The sequence below is a fragment of the Manis pentadactyla genome, chromosome 7, assembly GCF_030020395.1.
Source record: "Manis pentadactyla isolate mManPen7 chromosome 7, mManPen7.hap1, whole genome shotgun sequence".
NCBI classification, from domain to species: domain Eukaryota; kingdom Metazoa; phylum Chordata; class Mammalia; order Pholidota; family Manidae; genus Manis; species Manis pentadactyla.
This window is the reverse complement of record NC_080025.1, coordinates 126891954-126918060: the sequence shown is the minus strand read 5'-3', so window position 1 is coordinate 126918060 and position 26107 is coordinate 126891954. Positions and strand designations below refer to the sequence as shown.

Sequence of the window (26107 nt, the reverse complement as noted above, 5' to 3'; positions counted from 1 at the left end):
TTTTTTTATTTGTGATGATTTTATTTTTCTCTTTCCGTTCTGTTACTAGCTGGAGCTAAACATTGGCTGGGTTCCCCGGGCGGCTGCTGGAAAGGCGCCCTCTCGGGAGCAGAAGGCTCGCTTTGGAGAAACTGGGGGCAGGGAGAGAGAACTCGCGACTGTCTCCCCAACAGGGGAGGGATTCTCTCGAGTCTTTCCCAACTCAGGCCAAGCCCCTAGTCTGAGTCCCCGGGCAGCAGGGGACGAGGAGATTTCGGGGGACCCTCACGGGATAGCGGGGTCACACAGCCCAGCACCCGCTCCTTCGCAACTCAGCCCCCAACTCTTGCCCGGCCGGGTGCTGAGGCTCAGGCTCGGGCCTCGGCGGGGGCAGGGACCACCCACGGCGCCGCGCGGCCCCGCCCCGGCCCCGCCCCCGGACGCGCCCGCCCGGCCGCCCTGCTCGGGGCCTCCCAGCCTGCCTCCTTCGCACGCTCGTCTGAGCGCGAGTAAGTACCGCTGCACGCTGCACGTCTCTTCCGAGTAAGAAAAAGCGAAGAGCGGCGGCGGTACCCAGCTCCTTCAGATAAAGATGGAGGAGGGAGGCAGATGGCCCAGATTGGGAGTGAAGACGATGGCCTTCATCCTCCTCGTTCTCCTCCCCCGCAGCGCAGAGGGCTAGACTATTGATTGGCAGTTATGTAGCCTTACCCACTCCCATCCCGAAAATTTTTAATTAATTTAGTTTGGAAAAAAATTAAATCGGGTTTTGGGATAAAATTACACCACTCACAGATCCAGAACTGGAAATCTTTCACCTAATGTAGACCAGAGAGGGCGGGGTTGTGAAAGGGGTGCAGTGCTTCTGCCTGGGGATATAGGGCAAGTGGTGGGGCCAAGAAGGTACTGTAGTGGTCAGGGGAGTCCAGTCCCCTCCCACCAGCTGGGCCCTTCCACCCCTCCCCTTCCGGTTGCCAGAATGGAAAATTCATGGAGTCCTGCTTAGCCCAGGTCAACAAACTTTTATTGCCTTCTCTGGCTGCCCCTGCCCCAACACAATCCCTGCTTCTTACACTAGGAATACTGAGCTTGGTGCTTGGGAACAAGGGTGTTCCCTCTCCTCTCCACACTGCCAAGGTTAAAGAAACTCCACTTACTGGAGAGGGAGGGCCAGACAGGAGGAATTCAAGGGCACATATGGCTCAATCCCACGTCTGCTGGCGGTAGAATAGAGACCATGGTTCCAAACATTTTTCAAAGTGGGGGTAGGAGAGGGATGAATTTGGCTGCTGTTGCACCCCCTTGCCCTTGCTCCATGTTTCCATGGCAATGAGGGTGGGGCAGGATGTAGCTCACTATGACTACCTGGGAGGATGGCAGGGCTGGCATTTAGTAAACATACCGCCTTCCAGTCCTACCCAACACAGACAAACTGTCCCCAGCCGACCCCCAAGCTCACTGCCTGCTCTGCTCCTTTCCCTTCTGGAGCTGGTACGGTGCCAACTGGACTCCAGGCAGATCCTGCTGGCAACAGTCAGAATCTGATTATATCTGTCCATCAAGCTCAGCAGCAGCCCTAGTAGAGCTGTCAGTTTTAGTGCCTCAGTGAGAAGTAGCAGCTAGCAACTGCCATTTCCCAAACATCTCTGCCCAGACAAAACTTTCAAAAACATAAACCCAAATCCATAAAAACAATACAAAATAATTTTCTAACAACGCTGAGGGCTAGGATGGGGAGAGGAAGCACATCCTTCTGAGACTTGAGCCACCTATGCACCCCGCCTGCTGCCCATCTGGAGTTTGCTTCTTCCCACTGGGCTGTCACTGGGGGACTGGAATCCAAATCTCCATTTGGTGCTGAGAGCTGTATTCACTGCTGTTGGTCAATGAGGCTTGCCTGTCTCCATAGTGAGGAAGTGCGGATGGAATTCTCAGTACCATGGGTCAGCGCGGTGCTGCTGGTTGTAGAGCTGTAGCTTGATCTGATCTTTGATCTGATTCACAAGGATCTGGGACAGCAGGATTCCCACCAGCTGGGAGAGGCAAGAAGATTGGGCCCTAAGCAATGAGTGATGCCTTTATTTTCCCTGACTCAGTCTTCCCAGCATGGTCAGCACCATCCCATTCCCTGCTCCTCAGCAATGTCAGTGCCTGACACCCTAGCGGATCCCCAGGTGCCCTCCCCAAAACAAAGGAGTCTTTGCAGACTTGTGGGGCCCACAAGTCTTACAGGTTAAGTTACCTGGGGGATGGCCAGGCCCAGAGCTACACCACCAAGTAAGAAGAGGTTGCTGTGTATCCAGTTGACCAACTTGTCAATACAGCCATTAGTGTAGATGATTTTACTAGCTTCCAAGTAGTCAAGGGCCTGCATACCTTGGCCACACATGGTGTTGATCACTACCTGGAGAGAGAGATGAAAAGCCAAATGGGACTCCTAATAACCTTTTCTTTTGGACCTTAGCTGATGGGCTTTCCACCCTTTCCAAATTCCTAAATTGTTAGAGAAATATGTGGAGGATACTAGGTTGGAAGTTGCTAAATGCAGGCAGGCTTCCCTTTCTCTGATGGATCTGAGTCCAGTTCTCCTTGCTTTTTAGACCTGTCGGTCCCTTCTGAACCCCCATGTGGGCTAGAAGAGTGAAAGGTTAACAGAGCCATCAGATTGGGGTGAAGGAAAAAACATCTGACAGCTGTCCTAGAAAACTGATTGTTTAAGCAGGGGAATGGGGATTCCCAGTAGTGACCGCCCTAATCAGAAAGCAATTCAGATCACTGGCCAAGAGGAAATGTGGGAAGTGTGCTCACCTGGTTGGGAGTAGGCAAGCAACAGGAGTAAGGCACAGAGCAGCGCTCACGGCTGGGGTTGTCTTCCGAACAGTTGAAGTACATGTTTAGGGACCAATCCTTGTAAGAAATCCCTCCACAGCAGCTGAACTGCAAAAAAAACCACCACAAAAGTTAAGAATCACCCACTTCTCACACTTAGGTGACCAGGGGAATTCTCAGAGCAACCAAAAGTCTATGGCAAGCTTCCACTTGTTAAGTTTAACCACAACCTTGAAATTTGAGCTCCAGTTTCTCAGTGGCTTTCACCTGAAGAAGTTTTCTCTTCTTAATTTCTATTACTGTATGTATTTTGTTATAACTTATGGTAGTTGTATATATATTTTGTTTTAAACATTCAACTTTGAGCTCCTTGAGGGCAATTTCTGGTTTTTGTCCTGCATAGCATAGAACCTGGCAAAAAGGCATGTGAAAAAATACTGGTTGAAATAATTAAACAATCACTGTTGAAAACATTTGTCTTAATATAGAGAAAACACAAGAGGAGAGTCTTCAATATTGTGGATCCATAATTCATGAAAGCAAGTACGATCCAAGTCAAGTGCCTGTTGCACCAAGGGAAGAGGAACTCAGCACTGGTCTCAGAAGCACTTTTATTTAAAATTTGACTTTTGATTCATAGCAGCATTACTCACAATGACCAAAAGGTGGCAGTCACTCACATGTGCATCGAAAGATAAATGGATTAACAAAATGTGATATATACACACAATGGAATATTATTCAGCCTTAAAAAGGAAATCCACTTCAATATATCCTGCAACACAGATAATCCTTGAAGACATGCTAAGTGAAATGATTCAGTCACAAAAGCACAAATACTGCATGATTCCACTTATATGAGGTACCTAGAGTACTCAAATTCAAATTCATAGGGACAGAAAGTACAACGGTGGTTGCCAGGAGCTGGGGAGTGAGAAGTGGGAAGTTAGTGTTTAATGCAGACAGAGTTTTAAATGGGGAAGGTGAAAAGTTCTGGAAGTAGATGGTGATGATGGTTATACAACAGTGTGAATGTACTTAGTGCCACAGATCTGTATACTTTAAATATGGTTAGAAAGGTAAATTTTATGCTATGTATATTTTACTATCATTAAAAAAAGTTCTGAACAGGTGATATTAAAAAAATCTGTCTGCTGAGTTCCTCATCCCTCTATAAGTAACCACTTATATCAGTTTCTTACATATCCTTCCACATTCCTTTTGCAAATATGTATATTCCTTCCTCCCCTTTTTACACAAATGGTAGATTACTACACAGACTGTTCTGTGCCCTTAAAGGTACTTTTAAAGCACTCTGCTATGTATGGTCGTTTGCCAAACCTGTTCCCAGAATCCATTACCTGGCAGGTGCTAAAGAAGCCTACAGGCCTGGAGGGTGAGGTATCTCTTGGGATGGCATTAACCTTTTCTCACAGCCTCCCAGACCACAGGTTGGCTCCCACCCCCACTCTTAACCCATACCTTCTTCTGTCCAAAATCAATGAGATTCTGCAGGTCCAAGTCATCTCGGTAGTGCACAATGGCATTATTGATGATTTCACTCACTTTCCCTCTTGCCTGCCAGAGATATGAGTAGGAAATCAAAATACAGGACTAGCTCCCAACATGTTCCCCCCTGAAGAAATAACAGTAGACAATGGTCAGCCTTCTTTATTTAAGTCGGCCTTGAAATTAGAACCAAGTCCTGGAAGATGGCTAGTGCCAGACCCCATCTATCCCTCTGTCCTCTGGTGCCAGTGGGCAAGAGAAATGCTGGATCTGCTGTTGCCACTTCTCAGAGCCACATTTCAAGATAGTCCAATATTTACCCACCTCTGAATACCATTACCACAAAAACTTGTTGATAATGCAAAGCCTAACTTTTGGTTGTTGTTTTTAGTGGAAAAGGGTATACTGAGCTGAGGCACTGACCTCTAGTGGATATAACAGAATTGCATTTTCTTAGACTCAAAACAGATTTTTATTTTAGGATTTTACTAAGCCGAAGGACTATGACATTCTGAAAGAATTCAGTGGCTCTCAGTTTCCTGGTTTCTATCATGCTCTCTTCCTTCTGCTCTGTTATGCTCCTCAGTTTCCCATCCAGAGCCCTATACCTGTCCCCAGCAGTCATCTGCCTTTTGGGAAAATAATTTTGGTTCATAATTAAAAAACTATAACTCAGATGGCAACTGTACTTATCCTGGTGAGCATTTTGTAACATATATAATTGTTGAATCATCATTATATTGTACATCTGAAAACAATATTGTATATCAACTATACTTCCATGTAAAAAAAATTAGCAGATAAAAAACAAAACTACGTAACAGGACTGTCACCAAATGGCAGAACACTTACAGGTATGTTAAGCACCATTCAAAATCTTGTTTACTTCCCCTTTCCTTCCTTCTGTTTATCCCAATAAACAATTTTTAAAATAAATAAAAGGCCCTTCCTATTGTCAGTGGTCCATTTGGTAACTGAGCTTTACCCAATCATTGCTATTGAAGTTTGCTGGTTATTTTAACTTTGTGTTCATAGAATTTACTTCCCTGTTGGTCCCTCAGACTGTTAGAAGAAAACACCTTTACACTCTTGAAATTCTGTTCAAATATGGTGACTTTAAAGGCCATTCATTTATCCCTAAGGAGAACCTTTCAAAGGCTGATGATTCTCAGAGGGAATGAGCAGAGTGATTAATTAATCAGGCTGATCACAGGCAGGAACCTTCCCCTTCCTCCCTTTGGTTCATACCTGAGGAGGCCCCTTGGTTCCCAACACTACCTTGTCTGAGAAGACGAAGCCCAGGACCCCAGCGGCCAGCTGTAGCAGGAACACGATGATGAGGCAGACTGAGAACTGTGGGGAGCAGGCAGGAAAAGGAGACTGTCTGTGACCATGCTGGACAGTGGCACCTTCCAGGGCCATGGGGAGTACTGGGGGGCCAAAGGGCACTTTGCCCAGATGTCCCATTTATGGTAAAGGCTGCTGCCTCTGGGAGGCTGTCTTGGAAGTGGCCACTGTGCGCTGGGTCACTGGCTGAGCTCTACAGTGAGGAGTGGACAGCATGGGCCTTGGAGGAAGGATGGGACAGAGGAACCCACAAGGCTGTAGGAATGGCAACAGGAGGCTGAGAGGCACATGGAGGAGGGGGGCAGTGTCTTTCTCTGACCACTCACCGTCTTCAGGAGGCAAATGTTCTCACGGAGGGATCCAATACAGCCACAGAAAGTGAGCAAGAACATGAGGACACCCACCACGATCAGCAGAATGGCTGGGTCCACTGCCAGGCAGGCCAAGGCTGCTTCTGGGGGAGAGGGTTTTTTCTCAGCCTGAGCCTGGTGGCCCGACTGAGGGTGGAACCCAGGGATGGGGTTGGGAGTGACCAGCACCCCCCAGACTATTCTCCTCTGGTGGGGGAATCTAGTGTGGTTGGTGAAGGTTACAGAGAGGCAGTCCTCCCTCCCATGGGGAGAACACAAAGGGTCTGGAAGGTTTGAGGCATTTTATTGGAGGAACTAACAGAGTACAAGCCTTTATTCCCGGACTTAAGAGAGGAGGGACCACTTTCGCTCCAGAAAAGAATTAGAATAGCATTAGGTTTGCTAGCTTTGCAGATTCAGTTTCCCAGAGACTTTGTGCAGTGAAATAGGAATGCAGGTTGAGTTACTCCAGCACAGAGAGAGGGTGGCGCAAAAAGTCTGATACTCTCTGCTCCCTGAGGCACACCTTCTTTCCCAGACGCTTCCTAAGCCTAAAATGCAGGCATATCTCGGAAGAATTGTAGGAGCTGAAAGAAATCCAGGTGAATTAGCATGGTGGCCTGATGCCTTGGCCTGATGCATGGCTGCCAAGATTTGGCTAGGCAGCGGCATAGCCAATATGGGAAGGAGTGTGAGAGGGCCAGGGCTGAAGGAGGCATAGGAGGAAGGGGCCTGGAAAGAGTACTAGGGAGACGAGGGGGGCCTATAGCTCACCTGCATGTTTCATCAGCCGAGCATAGACTCCCACAGCCACCATCACCATGGAAATCACCTGTAGGGACAGGAGAAGACCCAGACCCTGAGATTTTGGAAAGCAGAGAGCCCTGATCACCACGGATAACCTCAAAGGAGAGCAGGAGGATGACGTTCCCGGGACCCAGGTATGAGCATCTTTCTTCTCCTCAGTGACACTACTGCTAGTACCTGTCAGCGCTTGGCCTCCAAGAAAAGCTTTATTTACCAAGATGATCTCATCCAATCCTCACAACACAGTTACCTTGAGAGGCAGCTCTTTTCCCCATTTCACAGATGAGGAAATTGAGGCAATACAAGGTTAAGAACAGTGGTTAAGAACATGGGCCTTGGAGGAAATCAAACCTGGGCCCACGCTGGACAAATCTCTGAGTCTTTCGGTATTTGAAGATGAGAATTAAAAACAACTACTTAATTTCAAAATCAAAATTAAATTTAATATCAAACAACAATTTAATAAAATTGCTGTGGAAGTTAAATGAACTAATACATGGAAAGCATTTGATGCAGGGCCTGACAATAAATATTATCTATCATTACTAATAGTTAACTTCGACAGGGTTACATAGAAACTTCTGAAGTTCTGAATTCTAATCTAGCTACATCAAAGGGTGCGCCTTAAAGCCAAAGGAGGCCTGAGTAGATGAACACTCCCAGTCTCTGACTCTCTTGGAGGTCAGTATGGTGTCAAATACGAGAATGAAAGTACATACCAATGTGAGAGAATGAATCCATGAATACATGTGTGTAAAAGAACGGAATGGCCTCTGCAAAGGAACCTTTATCTTTTTTTTTAAAGGTATTATTGATATACACTCTTATGAAGGTTTCACATGAAAAAAACAATGTGGTTACTACATTCACCCATATTATCAAATTCTCCCCATACCCCACTGCAGTCATTACCCAACAGTATAGTAAGATGCCACTGAGTCACTATTTGCCTTCTCTGTGCTACACTGTCTTCCCCATGAGCCCCCCAACACCATGTGTGCAATTCCTAATACCCCTCAATCCCTTTCTCCCTCGCTCCCCACCCACCCTCCTCACCTCTTTTCCCTTTGGTAACCACTAGTCCCTTCTTGGAGTCTGTGAGTCTGCTGCTGTTTTGTTCCTTCAGTTTTGCTTTGTTGTTATACTCCACAAATGAGGGAAATCGTTTGGTACTTGTCTTTCTCTGCCTGGCTTATTTCACTGAGCATGTATCTTCAAGCTCCATCCATGTTGTTGCAAATGGTAAGATGTGTTTCTTTCTTATTGCTGAATAATATTCCATTGTGTATATGTACCACATCTTCTTTATCCATTAATCTACTGATGGACAGTTAGGTTGCTTCCATATCTTGGCTATTGCAAATAGTGCTGCAATAAACATAGGGGTGCATGTGTCTTTTTGAATCTGAGAAAAATTATATTCTTTGGATAAATTCCTAGGAGTGGAAATCCCAGGTCAAATGGTATTTCTATTTTTAGTTTTTTGAGGAACCTCCAAATTCCTTTCCACAATGGTTGAACTAGTTTACATTCCCACTAGCAGTGTAGGAGGGTTCCCCTTTCTGCACATCCTCACCAGCATTTGCTGTTCTCAGTCTTTTCGATACTGGCCATCCTAACTGGTGTGAGGTGATCTCTCATTGTGGTTTTAATTTGCATTTCCCTGATTATTAGTGATGTGGAACATCATTTCATGTGCCTGTTGGCCATCTGAATTTCTTCTTTGGAGAATTGTCTGTTCACACCCTCAGCCCATTTTTTAATTGGGTTACTTGCTTTTCAGGTGTTGAGGCATGTGAGTTCTTTATATATTTTGGATGTTAACCCCTTGTCAGATATGTCTTTTACAAATATATTCTCCCATACTGTAGGATGCCTTTTTGTTCTGCTGATGGTATCCTTTGCTGTACAGAAGCTTTTTAGCTTGATGTAGTCCCATATGTTCATTTTTGCTTTTGTTTCCCTTGCTCGAGGAGATGCATTCAGAAAAAAATTGCTCATGTTTATATTCAAGAGATTTTTGCCTGTGTTTTCTTCTAAGAGTTTTATGGTTTCATGACTTACATTCAGGTCTTTGATCCATTTCTCACTTACTTTTCTGTATGGGAATAGACAATAATCGAGTTTCATTCTCTTGCATGTAGCTGTCCAGTTTTGCCAAAACCAGTTGTTGAAGATGCTGTCATTTCCCCATTGTATATCCATGGCTCCTTTATTGTGTATTACTTGACCATATATAGTTGGGTTTATATCTGGGCTCTCTAGTCTCTTCCATTGGTCTATGGGTCTGTTCTTGTGCCAGTACCAAATTGTCTTGATTACTGTGGCTTTGTAGTAGAGCTTGAAGTCAGGGAGTGTAATCCCCCATCTTTATTTTTCCTTCTCAGGATTGCTTTGGCTATTCGGGGTCTTTTGTGGTTCCATATAAATTTTAGAACTATTTCTTCTAGTTCGTTGAAGAACGCTTTTGGTATTTTGATAGGGATTGCATTGAATCTGTAGATTGCTTTAGGCAGGATGGCCATTTTGACAATATTAATTCTTCCTATCCATGAGCATGGGATGGGTTTCCATTTATTGGTATCTTCTTTAATTTCTCTCATGAGTGTCCTGTAGTTTTCAGAGTATAGGTCTTTCACTTCCTTGGTTAGGTTTATTCCTAGGTATTTTATTCTTTTTGGTGCAACTGTGAATGGAATTGTTTTCCTGATTCTCTTTCTGCTACTTCATCAGTAGTGTATAGGAATGCAACAGATTTCTATGTATTGATTTTGTATCCTGCAACTTTGCTGAATTCAGGTATTAGAACTAGTAGTTTTGGAGTGGATTCTTTAGGGTTTTTTATGTACAATATCATGTCATCTGCAAACAGGGACAGTTTAACATCTTCTCTACCCATCTGGATGCCTTTTATTTCTTTGTGTTGTCTGACTGTCATGGCAAGGGCCTTGAGAACTATGTTGAATAAAAGTGGGGAGAGTGGGCATCCTTGTCTTGTTCCCGATTTTGAAGGAAAAGCTTTCAGCTTCTTGCTGTTAAGTATGATGTTGGCTGTGGGTTTGTCTTATATGGCCTTTATTATGTTGAAGTACTTGCCCTCTATACCCATTTTGTTGAGAGTTTTTATCATGAATGGATATTGAATTTTGTTGAATGCTTTTTCAGCATCTACGGAGATGATCATGTGGTTTCTATTCTTCTTTTTGTTGATGTGGTGGATGATGTTGATGGACTTTTGAATGTTGTACCATCCTTGCATCCCTGTAATAAATCCTACTTGATCATGATGGATGATCTTTTTGATGTATTTTTCAATTTGGTTTGCTAATATTTTGTTGAGTATTTTTGCATCTATGTTTATCAGGGATATTGGTCTGTAATTTTTTGTGTGTGTGGTGTCTTTGCTTGGTATTGGTATTAGAGTGATGCTGGCCTCGTAGAATGTGTTTGGAAGTATTCCCTCTTCTACTTTTTGGAAAACTTTAAGGAAAATGGGTATTTGATCTTCACTAAATGTTTGTTAAAATTTGGCAGTGAATCCATCTGGTCCAGGAGTTTTGTTCTCAGGTAGTTTTTTTATTACCAATTCAATTTTGTTGCTAGTAATTGGTCTGTTCAGATTTTCTGTTTCTTTATTGGTCAGCCTTGGAAGGTTGTATTTTTCTAGAAAGTTGTCCATTTCTTCTAGGTTATCCATTTAGCATATAATTGTTAATAGTATTCTCTAATAATTCTTTGTATTTCTGTGGTGTCCATAGTGATTTTCCCACTCTCATTTGTGATTCCATTTACATGTGTAGACTCTCTTTTTTTCTTGATAAGTCTGGCTGAGGGTTTATCTATTTTGTTTATTTTCTCAAATAACCAGCTCCTGCTTTCATTGATTCTTTCTATTGTTGTATTCTTCTCGATTTTATTTATGTCTGCTCTAATCTTTATTATGTCCCTCGTTCTTCTGACTTTGGGCTTCATTTGTCTTCTTTTTCTAGTTTCATTGTGAGTTTAGACTGTTCATATGGGATTGTTCTTCTTTCCTGAGGTAGGCCTGTATGGCAAAATACTTCCCTATTAGCACAGCATTCGTTGTGTCCCACAGATTTTGTGGTGTTGAATTATTGTTGTCATTTGTCTCCATATATTGCTTGATATCTGTTTTTATTTGGTCATTGATCCATTGGTTATTTAGGAGCATGTTGTGAAGCCTTCATGTGTTTGTGGGCTTTTTCATTTTCTTTGCATCATTTATTTCTAGTTTCATACCTTTGTGGTCTGAGAAGCTGGTTGGTAGAATTTCAATCTTTTTGAATTTACTGAGGCTCTTTCTGTGGTCTAGTATATGATCTATTCTTGAAAATGTTCCATGTGAACTTGAGAAGAATGTGTATCCAGCCGCTTTTGGGTGGAGAGTTCTGTAGATGTCTGTTAGGTCCATCTGTTCTAATGTGTTGTTCAATGCCTCTGTCTCCTTACTTATTTTCTGTCTAGTTGATTTGTCATTTGGAGTGAGTGGTATGTTGAAGTCTCCTGAAATGAATGCATTGCATTCTATTTCCCCCTTTAATTCTGTTAGTATTTGTTTCACATATGTAAGTGCTCCTGTGTTGGGTGCATAGATATTTATAATGGTTATCTGTTCTTTTGGATTGACCCCTTTATCATTATGTAATGTCTTCCTTTGTCTCTTGTGACTTTCTTTGTTTTAAAGTCTATTTTGTCTGATATAAGTACTGCAACTCCTGCTTTTTTCTCCCTATTAGTTGCATGAAATATCTTTTTCCATTCCTTCACTTTTAGTCTGTGTATGTCTTCGGGTTTGAAGTGAGTCTCTTGTAGTCAGCATTTAGTTGGGTCTTGTTTTTTATCTATTCAGTTACTCTATGTCTTTTGGTTGGTACATTCAGACCATTTACATTTAGGGTGATTATCACTAGGTATGTACTTACTTCCATTGCAGGCTTTAGATTCATGGTTACCAAAGGTTCAAGGGTAACTTCCTTACTATCTAAGAGTCTAACTTAACTCATTTAATATGCTATTACAAACATAATCTAAAGGTTCTTCTTTTTCTCTCTCTCCTTTTCTTCCTCCTCCATTCTTTATATATTAGGTATCATATTCTGTCTTTGTCTATCCCTTTTTATTACCTCTGGTGACAGCGATTTAACCTTAGGAACACTTCCATCTATAGCAGTCCCTCCAAAATACATTGTAGAGATGGTTTGTGGGGGTTAAATTCTCTCAGCTTTTGCTTATCTGGAAATTGTTTAATCCCTTCTTCAAATTTAAATGATAATCTTGCTGGATAAAGTATTCTTGGTTTGAGGCCCTTCTGTTCATTGCATTAAATATGACTGTAATTTTCTTTTTTTGTGTTGTCTTTGCTTAGTTTTGGTATTAGAGTGATGCTGGCCTCATAGAATGAGTTTGGAAGTATTCCCTCTTCTTCTACTTTTTGGAAAAATTTAAGGAGAATGGGTATTTGATCTTCAGTAAATGTTTGTTAAAATTCAGCAGTGAATCCATCTGGTCCAGGAGTTTTGTTTCTTAGGTAGTTTTTTTTATTACCAATTCAATTTCGTTGCTAGTAATTGGTCTGTTCAGATTTTCTGTTTCTTTCTGGGTCAGCCTTGTAAGGTTGTATTTTATCATGCTACTCCCTTCTGGCCTGCAGGTGTCTGCCAAGAGGTCTGATCATAGCCTGATGGGCTTTCCTTTGTATGTCATCTTTTTTCTCTCTCTGGCTGCTTTTAATAGTCTGTCCTTATCCTTGATCTTTGCCATTTTAATTATTATATGTTTTGGTGTTGTCTTCCTTGGGTCCCTTGTGTTGGGAGATCTGTGGATCTCCATGGCCTGAGAGACTATCTTCTTCTCCAGGTTGGGGAAGTTTTCAGCAATTACTTCCTCAAAGACATTTTCTATCCCTTTTTCTCTCTTCTTCTTCTGATACCCCTATAATATGAATATTGTTCCATTTGGATTGGTCACACAGTTCTCTCAGTATTCTTTCATTCCTAGAGATCCTTTTTTCTCTCTGTGCCTCAGCTTCTCTGTATTCCTCTTCTCTAATTTCTATTTCATTTATTGTCTTCTCCACTGTATCTAATCTGCATTTAATACCCTCTATTGTGTTCCACAATGATTGGATCGCCATCCTAAATTCATTCCTGAGTTCTTGAATATTTTTCTGTACCTCCATGAGCATGTTTATGATTTTGATTTTGAAATCTCTTTTGGGAAGATTTATTATTTCTGTCTCACTGAACCCTTTTTCTGGTGCTGTAGAGATTTTGCTTTGAACAAGGTTCCTTTGATGTTTTGTATTTGTATGTGGCACCCTCTAGCGCCCAGAAGCTCTACTCTCTGGAGCTGCTCAGCCCCTGGAGTGATGTCGGGTTCACAGTAGAATGGTGCTGGTGCCTGGGGGGAGGAAAGAGCTGTTTTCTGCTTCCCAGCTGCTATGCCTTTCTCCACTGCCAGCACCAGTGGGCTGAACACACAGGTGTAAGCCTCTATGCTTTGTGTTTGTAGCTGCTGTAGGAGGGGTTTCCCTCTGGCTGGCCTTATGCCAGGGCAGGGACTGCCAGTTTGCGAGCCAGGTGAGGGCTGGCTGGGAGGAAGGTGCAGCAAGCTGCGTATCATGGTGGGGGCCCTTGGAGCTGCGTAACCAGCCAGGGTGATTGGGTACCTGAAAATTGTGAAAGTTCCCAACCTGCTGGGCAGAGTGCACCTGGACAATTTTGTTTACCTGTCCTTTCTTCTGAGCAGTAAGTCTGTGCAATCCTTGCTCCTTTAGCAGCCCTCTCAGTTTTAGCACATCTCTCAGACACCCTGCCCAGATCAGGTGAGTATGGATCCCTGTTTTCCACAAGCAGCTGGAATCTCAGTCTCTCCAGGTATTCTTCCTGTCTTAGTTTTCCAACCCCATAAATCACTAGAGCACCATACAATGTAGGTTTGTGCTCCCAGAGCAGATCTCCAGGGCTAGGTGTTCAGTAGTCCCAGGCCTCCACTCCCTCCCCACCCTGTTTCTCTTCCTCCCACTGGTGAGCTGGGGTTGGGAAAGAGCTTGGGTCCTGCCAGGTCACAGCTTTGGTACGTTACCCTGTTTCATGACGTCTCTTCTTTCCTCCAGTTGTATGCCATCTGGTATAGCCTTTTTTCCGTTGCTCTTTCAGGATTAATTGTATTAATTATATTTTCATATTATATGTGGTTTTAGGAAGAGGTCTCTGTCTCACTTCTCACACCGCCATCTTTAATCCTATCAGGAACCTTTATCTTTATAAACCCTGATTCCAGTGTGGAGGAATAGAGAAGTTTTGACCTTCCAAACCTCCTGGATTCTCCCTGAGAGAACAAATCCATAAGACTACCAGAGGTCCCTGGTGGGGCCTTCTCTGCCCCTGCCTCCCCAGGTCTGCAAGAATGCACAGCAGCCCAGTGTGTATATCCCTTGGCCACCCTCCCTCCCTCCCTTCCTTCCTTCCTTCCTTCCTTTCTTTCTATTTTGGTATCATTAATCTACAATTACATAAGCTACATTATGGTTATTAGACTCCCCCCATCATCAAGTCCCCACCACATACCCCATTACAGTCACTGTCCATCAGCATAGTAAAATGCTATAGATCACTACTTGTCTTCTCTGTGTTGTACAGCCCTCCTTGTGCCCCCACCCTACATTATGTCTGCTAATCGTAATGGACAGTCTTTCTTTGTGCCCAGTCCCCAGGCTGGTGCTAAGCAGCATCTAGCTATCACCATGGCAATAGCTGGGGTCAAGCTCTAGCTGGAGGGAGTTCTCAGCAGCAGGGATTGACCAAATCAGTAGGAGAGGTTGGCTAGCAAAACTCCACTGTCCAGCGAGACAGAGACCAGCTGAAATGAACCCTCTTGGGGCTTTGGTGGGAAGAGGGAATTGGACTCTATAGCAGGTAATAGGGTCAGACATTTTTCCTCAGGAATCTCTGCCATCTGGTACATTCAGCAGCAGTAAATGGGAAACTCTTATCCAGAACCTTGTTTCTCAGGACCCTTTTCTACCTGTATACACAGTCCCCTCTCTTTCCCCCAGTCATTTGGCATAGCCTCTGATTCAGGGCCAGATGTCTTATCTGCTGGCCCACACACCCTTTGCCCAGGAGAGAAGGACCTTCTTGTAGAGCTGCGTGTAGGGCTGGGGGGTGCCAGCTGGCTTCTTGTTCCTCTGCACTACGAGGCTCAGGGAGCAAGGCAGAGTGGGTGGGAGGCAAGGAAACCACACAACAGAGGTCCCATCTTCCCCCAGGCCTGGAGGCAGAGTGATCGTGCATCTCTGTGTGCCCTTCAAAACTCACCGCAGCCAGCTATAGTTCTGAGTATCACTTTACTGAACCATTTAAAAAATATGTATCTGCTCTTATTTCTGTTGCTCCCACGCTCCTCACTGTTTTTTTACATGTTAACTTTTCACTGGGCTGTACAACTTCTCACAAAGATGCTCTCTGATTAAATCTTAACACAGCTAAAATAAGAAAGGGAAAGTAAAGAGATTCTACATAAAGCAGGGAAGCTTAAATCCATGTGTGTCTGTAAATACAGGAATTTCTGTCTCTGTCTGAGGTAGGTAGAATAGTGTCCCTCTCAAAGATGTCCTGTTCCAGTTCCCAGAACCTGTAAATATGTTACCTTACATGGCCAGATATGCTTTGCAAATGTGATTAAGTTAAGGATCTTGAGATGGGGAGATTATCTTAGGTGGGCCCAATATAATCACAAAGGACTTTATACCGGGGAGGTGAGAGTCAGAGTCAGAGAAGGAGATATGCAGGACAATGGAAGCAGAGGTTGGAGTGCTGCAGTGCCCTGGGCCAAGGAAGCTGAAGAAGGCAAGGAAGTGAATTCTCTTCTAGAGCCTCCAGAAGGACCCATCTCTGTTGACACCTTGATTTTAGCCCAGTGAGACCTATTTTCAATTTCTAATCTCTAGAATTCTAAGAAAATTCTCTGTGTTTTACAAAACTGTTACGTTTGTGGTAATTTGTCACAGCAGCAACAGGAAACTAACATACAACCCCAATCCAATTAATCAGCTGCTATGTACAAGGTAATTTGAGGACTGCACAGATCAGTAAGACGTGGTCCCCTATGCATTATATGGGAAAGGGGCAAGAGCATCTATAGCCTAAAGCAGTGCTTCTCAACCTTGGCTGCCATTAGAATGGGAAAGAGGGGGAGAGAGAGCTTAAAAATTCCTGATGCCTAGGCTACACCCTAAACCAAGTATGTCAGAATCTCTGGCATTGGAACCTAGGCAACAGTATTTCTGAATACATTCCAGACGATTCCAATGTACAGTCAAGTTTGAGAACCACAAGCCTAAAGTACTCTCAGCCAGGGATCTAGAACAGCAGGTGCAGACTACATTAAAACCAATATTAAGATTTTAATATTATCTTAATATTTAATATGATCATTAATGATACTGCTTACCTGGAGCTTCACTAGCTATCTCTGAAATTCTGTATTTCTGTCATTGATCTGCCTCTTTCTGCTGGAGTCACAGCTTGCCCTTTCACACTTACATTCCCACCCACATCTCCGACCCTGAATTCCTCAAAGCTACTGCCATTCCGAAGTTAGTGCTGCTGCTGTTAATAGCATAGCATTTTAGAGCTGAATAGAACCTTAGAAATGAGCTCGGCTGCTCATCTCTTTTTATAGATGAAGCCAAAAGAGCAAAGTGATACTTGACCAAGTGCACATGGGTGCAGTGGCCTCGGGACTAAACCCAATATCCAATCTCAGTCTGGTACTCTTTCCACCATATCAGCCTTTGCCGAAAATCTTATAATACCCCATAATATTACCAATGACCTCCTTTCATGAGGAGGATGGCAATAAAGACATTCCTCTTCTGAGAATGACTTTTCATATTCTGGCTAGAATGAAGTCTTGCAGAAGCTAGATACAGTTTCTAAAATAGCTGAGTCCAGCAAGAGGCATGTTTCTGAAGAGTTTTGATTAAATTATATAAAATAATTTGCATGCACCAGTACCTTGATCCATACGTAAGGTGAGTAATCATCTTATAATGAAAATGACCATCCCTTGGGCTCCTTGGGAAAATGGCTGATTCTGGAATGGGGCACGAAATATACAAGAAAAGCCTCAAGCAGCATGCAGTGCCAGAAAGCAAGGAATGTCCAAAACAAACACAAAACACAACCTCACAATGATGTGGGTGTGCCAAAGGGACATCAAAATTAAGAAGTATAGAACTATTGACCCAAATACAAAATAAATATCTATGCCCATACTGATACAAATGACTTAATATATAAATACATGGTGAGAAAAGACAAATCTCCCATGCAGAAGAATTCCAAATGATTTATATACTTTACTCTAAAGGAGGTGGAGCATAACGCCCCACTCCTACCTGTGGGCTGCACAAAGTTACTGCCTTCCAAAGAGTACAGTGTGGAAAAAGGGGGAAGAGACTAACTTTACAGTGGAGAAACCTGACAAACCCTACCTCAGACAGGTGATCAAGGTCAACATCAACAGAGGTAGGTCACTGGTATGTGATATGATGTGATGAAAATGGCACTTCACCTCTGTAGTCTTCCTGAAACCCATAACTCCAATATAACCATGAGAAAAACATCAGACAAGTTTCAATAGAGGTATATTCTACAAAATTTCTAACCAGCACTCTTCAACTTTGTCAAAATCATCAAAGCCAAGGAAATGCTGAGAAACTGTCACAGCCAACAAAAACTTAAGGGGGCATGACAACTAAATGAAATTTGATGTCCTGGATAGGATCTTGGAACACAAAAAGTGCATTAAGTAAAAACTAAGGAAATCTTAGCCAAGTATGGGCCTTAATGATAATGGTATAGCTACTATTGTCACCAATGTATCATACTCATGTAAAATGTTAATAGTAAGAGGAACTGAATGTGGGGTATATTGGTCCTCTCTGTACTATAGCCTCAATTTCTCTGGAAAAACACAACTGTTCTAAAAAATGAAATGAAATCTTTTTAAAAAATAGCCACCCTCCCAATTTGTTAGCAAATTCATATTTTTAAAATATCAGATTTTATTAAGCTGGGATTCATAATTTTACAAACTTTAATCAGGGTGATTTTTCCTTACACCAAAGTGTAAGGCAGTAGATCTTAGAATTGTTCAGGTAACAGACCTCTGGGAAACTACAGTGCTCTGGTAGTAGACCCCATACAATTTTGTTCTATTGTTATTTTTTTAACTTTAATATGCTATTTCTGTTATCTAATTTATAGTCCATATATAACTTTTCCCCATTATCACAATAAAGTCCTTTACAACTGCTTTTCTCTTTTTTTCTAATCCATGACCCAGTCAAGGATCATGCATTTAGTGATCAAGTCTCCTTTAGCCTGGGAAAGTTCTGCAGCTTTTTTTTTTTCTTATCTTTGTTTTCAGTCTTTCAAGACACTGACTTTGAAAAACTGTGCTGAAGTACATACCACAAAATTAACCATTTGAAAGTGTACAGTTCAGTGGCCTTAAGCACATCCACATTGCTGTACAACCTCCACCATTAGGTTCCAGGACTTTTTCACCACCCCATATAGAAACCTAGTTTTCCATAACATTTAGTTGCTACCTGTCCTCTCCCCTTTGCCTTCTGCTAGCACTTGCTGGCAGATAAGCAGCCACAGATACTAATGTTCATGGAAGAAAATAGAAAATGGGAAAAATTCCTTTGACTTTTTTTCCCTACAAATTGGGAAAGACAACAATGATTTGATGTTTGTGAGGGAAACTCTTATTGTAGACCTTACTCTAGACTTGTTAGGACAACTACACTTCAGGCCATCAGCGCTAAGAGAGCAAAGACTGTAGGGCTCCAAGCTGAGGCCCTGAACAAGAGTTCTCCCAGCTCTAATGTCCAAAGGCAAATAATAACAGGCACATTAGCTTCCTGGAGTCCATTTCCACTGGAGTGCACCTTAAGACCAAGTGGTGTGACAAGCCCTGAGGAATGGACCTAAGGAAGGCCCCTGGAGACAACAGTGGGGTCTCTGTAAACTATAAAATACAAAAGCACATTAATTATCATCTCCCTCAGGCTAACAGTAGGGACAGGAGCAAAGGTGGTTCAAGGCAGCAGGAAGTCAGGCTCAAGGTTGGCTTTACCTAGACTCAACCCCCATCTACTTGTCAGGAGGAGCACTCATCCTAGCTCTGCAAGTCCGACCCCAACCGATGGCCTGTAGGAGCTATTTCTAACTATAGTAATAGCTATTGAGTGCTGAGGGCCAAGCACTGGGCTAAACACTTCATACACACTATTTCACTGATTCTGACCACACCCCCCCCCAAGGGTGTTAGTATCCCCATGCTACAGAGCGATGTTGGGAGAATTCAAGTAACTTCCCTGCTCCCATAAGTGAGCAACTGAAGCGAGACTGGAACCCAGGTCCCTGCATCTCCAGAGTTTTGTGACCTTGGCCACATGGCTGCTTTCCTCTCTGGCTCACAGCAAGGCCAGGACACACGCATTCTGCAGTTATCTCGGGGCATCATGAGGTGGGAAGAAGCTGCCTGCAGTTGGGGGAGCAGCTGGTAATCTCTAAACTGGGTGAGGCTCAGGTAGGGGGCAGTAAGATGGCACCATGAGGTGCTGGTGCCAGCAGGGCCTAGCGGGAAGTCCCTGGAACAGCGCCTGAAAGGGGAAGATGAGGTACCAGTGCAGGGAGAAAGCCCTGGCCTTGACTGCCTTCCATATGCTAAAGTCCCGTCTGCGCCAAGTGGAAGGATCTGTCTCAGAGTCCCCTCCTCTTGCTTAGAATCTCTTTCCCTCTTCTTTTAAAAGTGGTGGTCAGGGACGGCTGAGAGTAGAGTGATTCCCTATGTGGGATCAAAACCCTGTACCTACCCAGAAGGACGCTGGCAGGGAGGGGTCTGCACTGCTAGTTTCTTGGTCCTTTTTATCCTTATTTCTGGATGAAGTCAAAGAAATCACAGCCTGCTAGACCTAAAACAGGGTTCTCTCTCCCACTGTCCAGGATCTGCACACACTGGTCCTTCTGTGATCCTGGCCCCATTATTCCTGGGGTCGGAGGTCGCAATTAAACTGGCTGTTGGCTTTCTCCTTCTGCACTGGATCGAATGGTCCTGCTGGAGTGGAGGAGTTCACAGGACACTTCACCTCCAATGTCTGGGGCCAACTCTTTAGCTTCTTCCTTAGGCCATGGCTGGTTTGGGATTTCCAAAACTATACATGAGGAAGGAAAGTCCATGAGGGCTCACAGTAGAAACACTCAAACTAATGGCCCTGGAGTTACCAGCCTGACACATGGCCTGCTATCGAATGTTTTGATACTACATGTTTTCTTTTGTCCTTTTTAAAGGCTGCTTGAAACCTATGATTTTCTACTTGGTACAAGACAAACAGAGCTATTAGGGAAGCCAAGAAGGCATGCATGTGATGTGACAGCAATGGAAATGGTCCTTGTCTTCCTTTTTGCTGGCTTTTTGCTGTTTTTTTGTCTTTATAAAAAGGATATGACTACTTGGCTTACAGAAGCCTGCCTAGTCCATGAGGAAGGGAGGCAGGTGAGGGAGGAAATGGTCTGTCTCTAGTGTATTTAGGTGTGTGTGTGGTGGGGATGGGTGTTGGGTGGTTGAAAGGGACCCTGACACTCAGGAGGCTTGATACCTGATCAGTTTCCCTTGGCTTCTGAGCTAGGTTACAACAGGTGAAGCTGCAGGTGGTCAGAGGCATTCTGAGTGCCCTGGGGAGAGTGAATTTCTTGAAGAAGATACCTCACTGGAGACCTGGATCTGTCTAGGGGAGACCTGGACAGGGGTCCACATGTGCTGCAATGAAAGTGAAAAATTCCAGTTTCTGTAGATAGTATTTATGTGTGGCCCTGAGAGACAGAGACACTGGAGGGGATGACTGCCATTTTTTCTGGCCTGGCTTGAGGGAGGGGTGCCAGGCCACAGGACACACTGCAGAGGAGAACACAGCTGAATTCCCCTCTCCTCCACCAGGAATGCTTGAGGACTTAAGGTTGTGCTGTATCTTGACCAACTGGTGTCCCTGAGAGAGGAGAGGCACCCTGCCTCCACCCTGCAAGGTCTGCTCCATCATTTGCCACTCACTGACTGAACAGTCAACAAGTTCCTTATCTCTGCCAAACACAGGGTCCAGAAGTGAACGAGGCAGTCTCTATGCTCACGAGTCTGAAGTCTAGAGGGGGAGACATAAATAAATGCATAATTGCAGCACAGGTAAGGGGTGCGACAAACAAGATGTGTACAAGGTACCATAGGAGCCCAGAGGCATGGCCACCAAGGAAAGCTGGGTTGAGACACAGGGGCTGGAGGTCTGAGCTTCTAGGTTCAGCCTGACTCAAAAGCCACCCCAACTTCTGCCCTGAGTGGGAAAAGGGTCGGATGTGGCTGGTCTGGACAGCCCTGATAATGTTCCTCCCAATGTATGCCCAAGGCTGTTAAAGCATGTACCATCCCACTGTCTTCCCTCTGCACAGAGCTGTTCAATACAGAGACGTCAGGAAAGTTAGCTACTTCTTAACTGAAAGACTGACATACAACTTTTGGGATTTGGGGGCAACTACTCTAGGCATTGGGATCCCAAGAATCAGTAACCAGCAGCATGATTCTGAGTAGAAAATCAGAAGTCCAAGGCACAAGGGGAAAGGAATTTGAAACATGAATGGAAGGAATTGGTCCTGGACCCAAAAGAGCCAGCAGCTTTCTGAGTCAGACTCCATAGACCCAAGCATCAGGGCTCCTAGAGCCACAGCAGCAGAGGTAACTAGGCGCACCGCTGCCACCAGAGTGTGAGCCCAGACAATGCTGGCTACCTTCCTCATGCGTTCCAGCACAGACACGAACGCCACACAGACACAGCTCCCCCAGAAGCTGGCCCGCACATGCCCTCTGCCTGGAAGAAGAGTGGGCCGACAGTCTCATCCGTGGGTGCCTCCTGGGCAGAAGAGGGGAATTAGATTAGGATGGTGGAAGCCGGCAAAAAGGAAAACACAGTAACCAGTCCTTGAAGGGGGATGGGAAGAAGGATGACCCGTTATCGGGGAGGCAACCCTCCATCTCCAACTGTACTTGTGTGGGACACAGCTCTGTGGCTCTGCGCCTGGAGGAAAAGTGACACTCTGTCCTCCGGGAAGTCTATTCTGTCCTCTGGGAAGGTCAATGTCCCAGTGATACCAGGACACAGAGTGATGCAGCCTTAGATCTGGCCCCAGGTCCTGAAGAAAGAAAACAGTCCCCAAAGTGCTGCATTCATCTTTAAATAGTTCACAGAGGCAGAACATTTTTCTCCTTTACTGGAGAAAGATTAAGGACAGAGAGACAGATATATTGGCTTAGGGTCACACCGTAAGTTGGTGCCAGAAAGAAACTGGGCCTCTTGTCCTCCAGTGTGCTATTTCTAGAGCCTCTGATTTTTTATGAGTCTAAAGTAGGGCCAAGAAGGGGCTCTTCTCTAATTTGGGGTGGTACCAGCTTGGTTAGCCAGGTCTTCTGACCTTGAATGAAGCATCTTTACCAAGGTAAATGGGTCTAGGGAGCCAAACTTTCACCCTGGCTACAACCTCCCAAAGTCACTTGGTAAAAGGGGGGCGGGGTGGGGGAAGTTCAAGAAAATGGGCATGAACACAAATGAAACAGATGCCCCAGCTATTGACACTGGGGAACACAGATAAGGGTGAGGTGCCATAGGCTCCAAAGGAGACACAGAGCCTTGGTGGGTAGAGGAAGTCAGAATGAGGACCTGAGGTCCGGCATGTCACTGGCCTGGCACATTCAGTGAGCGTGGAGGAGGATTTACTGGGACTTTCCCTTAGGTGGGAAATTCCCCTTAGGACATCCCCCAACCCTAAGAGAGTGTGATAGGATTTTCTTCTGTTCTTCCCTAACCTACAGCTGAAGCAGAACTTAGACCATAGGAAGTTGAGTTGACTGGTTAACTACTAATACTGCTAACATTCTAGCTGTAGGAGCAGCAATCTGGGCCAGGGACTTCCCCTGGAGGCAATGTAGTTCACTAGAAAAATCACCCCATCAAGCTGGGTTAGCTGTTGGACCATGGATAAAACATTTAACAACTCTGTGCTTTAGCTTTCTCATCTATAAAATGCTGGTGCTGGACAAAATGTCTTCTAAAATTTTTCCAGTTGTATAGCTGAGGATTTGTTAGGAGCTCAAACTTCATTTTTCCTAGTACAATGGCTGAGCTGTCATCACCACCCTCCAGGATTTCTCTTATTTGTCCTAACAGGCTAGTGCTTATGTACTTTGTGTCTGTTCTTCACACCATGGCCCCTGTGAAACCTTTCCAGCAACTGGCTTAGATGCCAGGCCTGCTCCCTCTCCTAGGAAACATATTTTGGGCTCAAGATTCCTCCTGCCTGCAAGTCTGAACTTCAGGTCTCAGGCAGAGGTGGCAAAGGGTAATGGGCTCCTAGGACAGCAGTTCTGGTGTGGTTGTGGCTGGAAGATAAATGGGGGAGTCGGGGGTGGGGAGGGAGGACCTTCCTAGTGTCTCAAACTGGGAGTCTCTCCCGACATGAAACAGGATTTAGCTAGCATTTCATGATTCGATTTTATGGAGGAGGAAACTTAAGGCCTACAGAGGTGAGCATATTGCCCAGGTTAGTCAAGTCAGTTAATAGCAGACTGGGGATGAGAATCCAGGTGGCCTCAGTCCAGTATTTTTTCCACTTTTCCATCCCCAAGCAGAAGATTCTGAAAGGACCCTTGGCCTTCTGGCACAACACAGGGTCCTATTTAAAGAAGCTAAAGATTGTCAGGCTCTAGGGATGGAGTCTGGTCCTGAGAGTGGTGGGACAAAGTTCGGGATAATGCTTGGAAAGACATCCATCCTGGAGGCCATTCCTGTCCCTTCTCAGCCTTTGGGGGCACGGGGGCACCAGAGGCCTGCAAAAGGAAGAGATGAAACCCTTTCACCCACCCTCTCAGACGTAAGGGGGAGGGAAGGTCTAGGTTTCCTGCCCCTTCCTCTTTCTTTGCCAGCAGGGCCTCCCAGCCTCCAGGCCTGAAAGTCCCCCAGTCATCAATGTAGCACTGGTCTACTTTGGGCAAACACGAAAATCCCCTCCTGCTTAAACCCACATTTTTGGCCTGACACAGACCTTCATCCAATGCCCAGAGAATACCCACACATAATTCTTTACTGAATCCCTTGCATACCACCCCAAGCCCCCAAAGCCCCCTCCAGGCACGGCGCCACTGTGTGTCCCTTCCTAGGATAAATTACCCCAAAGTGTCATCAGCCCATAAAACTAAGCAGTGCTGCTCGCCAGTGTCTTGAGCCAGGCATCCCTCGACGTCCCCACCTCCGCCGCGGGCAGCCCACTCTAGGCTCGGGTGCTGCCCTACAGCCCAGTGCCCCCACGACCCCAAGACTTACCCAGAAGAGCATGTTGAAGAAGAAGAGCAGGTATTTCACCAGCGGGCTGACGAAGGAAAACTCCTCCCCATAGGCGGCCGGCGCCCCGGGTCTTCGGGCCATGGTCGCGCCGCCGTCGCCCCGGGGGCCTATCTCCCTGCGGCGGCCGGCCCACCTGCGCGCTCCCAGCCGTGGGGCATGAGCCGCGCCACCGCCGACGCGCGAGCGGCGGGGAAGCTGCGCCGCGGCGGGAGGTACCCCAGCTGTGCGTCCGGGAGAAGCGCGCGCAGGAGAACGCCGCCGCTGCCGGAGGCGCCAGGAGTCGCGGGAGCTGCTGCGAGCAGCGTGAGCGGCTACGGTTCCGCAGCGGCCGGAGGACCAGCCCGGCCCGCCCGGCTCCCAGGAAACCGGTCCCGCCCCTGACCGCCCATTGGCGGGGCTTCCGGAGCCTGACTTCTCATTGGTCAGTCGCTGATGTCACTAAGTGTCCGGCCATCCCTCTCCTCCGAGAGGCGGGGGAGACACCTGTTCTGTGAGGGACAACTTGCTAAAGGGTCAGCGGTTATACATCCTCCCCCCGAAAAGGAAAGCACCCAGGCTGCAGCTGCTCAAGGAAAAAAGGATGAGAAGGAATGCACACTGCATCACACCCACGGCGTCTGCCCAGTTGCTGTGCACATATGCAAACACACATACATTAAAATCAACAAGTTCGTACACCATGTGTTGAGCAATGCTCCGAAAGCTGTGGGAATACACGAGAATAGAGAAAATCCCCGAGGGTAATGACAATAAAATCATGGAGACAAAACTAACCTACACTGAGCAATTAGGAAACATTTAAGAGCAGCTGCAACCTGTTAAGTAACTATTTTAAATGCTTATTTCAAAAGCTCTGTATCCCAATAGTGGAAATTTAGAAACATTCCCAATAATTCTGCCACCGAAATCAGTACTGTTTCAGTCCCCACCTCCCTATTTCCTTAGAATCTTGGCCTACATGCACACACTGTTTTTAAAATGTTGATCCAATTTACACACGTTGAGTGCAGTGTAGGTGGGGGACACTGTGCTGGCTGCCATAGGTAACACAAACACGAATGTTATAGAGTGAATGTTTGTATCCACCCCAAAATTCACATGTTGAAATCCTAACTTCCACAGTGATTGTGGGGGGGTGCTTTGGGAAGTACTTAGTTCATGGGAGTGGAGCCCTCATGAATGGGAATAGTGCCCTTATAAAAGAGACCCCAAAGACCTCCCTTGCCGCTTCCACCAGGTGAGGACCCAGTGAAAAGACAGCTGCCTAAGGACCAGGAGGCAGGCTCTCAGCAGACACTGAATATGCCGGAGACGTGATCTTGGACTTCCTGGCCTCCAGAACACTGAGAAACAAATTTCTGTTGTTTACAAGCCACCCATTCAGTGGTGTTTTTCTTACAGCAGCCTGAATAGGCTAAGATGGTGATTCCACCCTCATTATCTGCTTGACCCGAGCAAGCTATTAATCCCCTGAGCCTCACTCAGTTTCTTCAATGTTAAATGGGGAGAGTCTGGGTCTACCAATGTTCATGTGAGAATTAACAAGACAGTGCATGAGAATCACTTAGCACAGGCTAGCACATAGATGGGCACACTGAATGCAGTATTTTGTGTGAACAGACTTTAGAACCCAGTAGGGAAATGATGACTGCATAGATAACAATAACACATTAGGTGGCGAGTTAGAGAAGATATCATGGCAAGTGAATTAGGGGAGGAAGAATTGGAATAGCAGAGATGGAGACAAAGGGCAATGCAGGTGGACAAAAAGGTGAACCAAAGTGTGGAGGCATGAATGCACACTGTG

The 26107-nt window shown here is 45.2% G+C and overlaps 1 protein-coding gene across 2 annotated transcripts; it reads right to left on the bottom strand.

Annotated features, from left to right (window-relative positions):
- On the bottom strand, positions 1–24647 carry TSPAN33 (tetraspanin 33). Of its 2 annotated transcripts, none has more exons than XM_036909062.2 (8): positions 24280–24647; positions 6789–6846; positions 5991–6118; positions 5596–5670; positions 4291–4386; positions 2788–2916; positions 2222–2383; positions 1–2012 (listed from the first exon to the last, which is right to left on the bottom strand). In XM_036909062.2, the coding sequence occupies exons 1-8, from the start codon at positions 24379–24381 to the stop codon at positions 1911–1913; spliced, it is 852 nt and encodes a 283-aa protein (XP_036764957.1). In that variant the 5' UTR covers positions 24382–24647; the 3' UTR covers positions 1–1910. The 2 variants fall into 2 exon arrangements, with proteins under 2 accessions (XP_036764957.1, XP_036764958.1); XM_036909063.2 differs by having other exon boundaries at positions 5991–6115.
- Between the last annotated feature and the right edge of the window lie 1460 nt (positions 24648–26107).

Bases quoted from the DNA above. Each gene is read 5' to 3' on its own strand.
- TSPAN33 (XM_036909062.2), bottom strand. From the start codon at position 24,381: ATGGCCCGAAGACCCGGGGCGCCGGCCGCCTATGGGGAGGAGTTTTCC. The intron at 5,671-5,990 runs GTGAGTGGTCAG...TGCTCCCCACAG, and splicing joins ACATTTGCCTCCTGAAGACG to TTCTCAGTCTGCCTCATCAT. The intron at 2,384-2,787 runs GTGAGCACACTT...CTCTCTCTCCAG, and splicing joins GCTTGCCTACTCCCAACCAG to GTAGTGATCAACACCATGTG.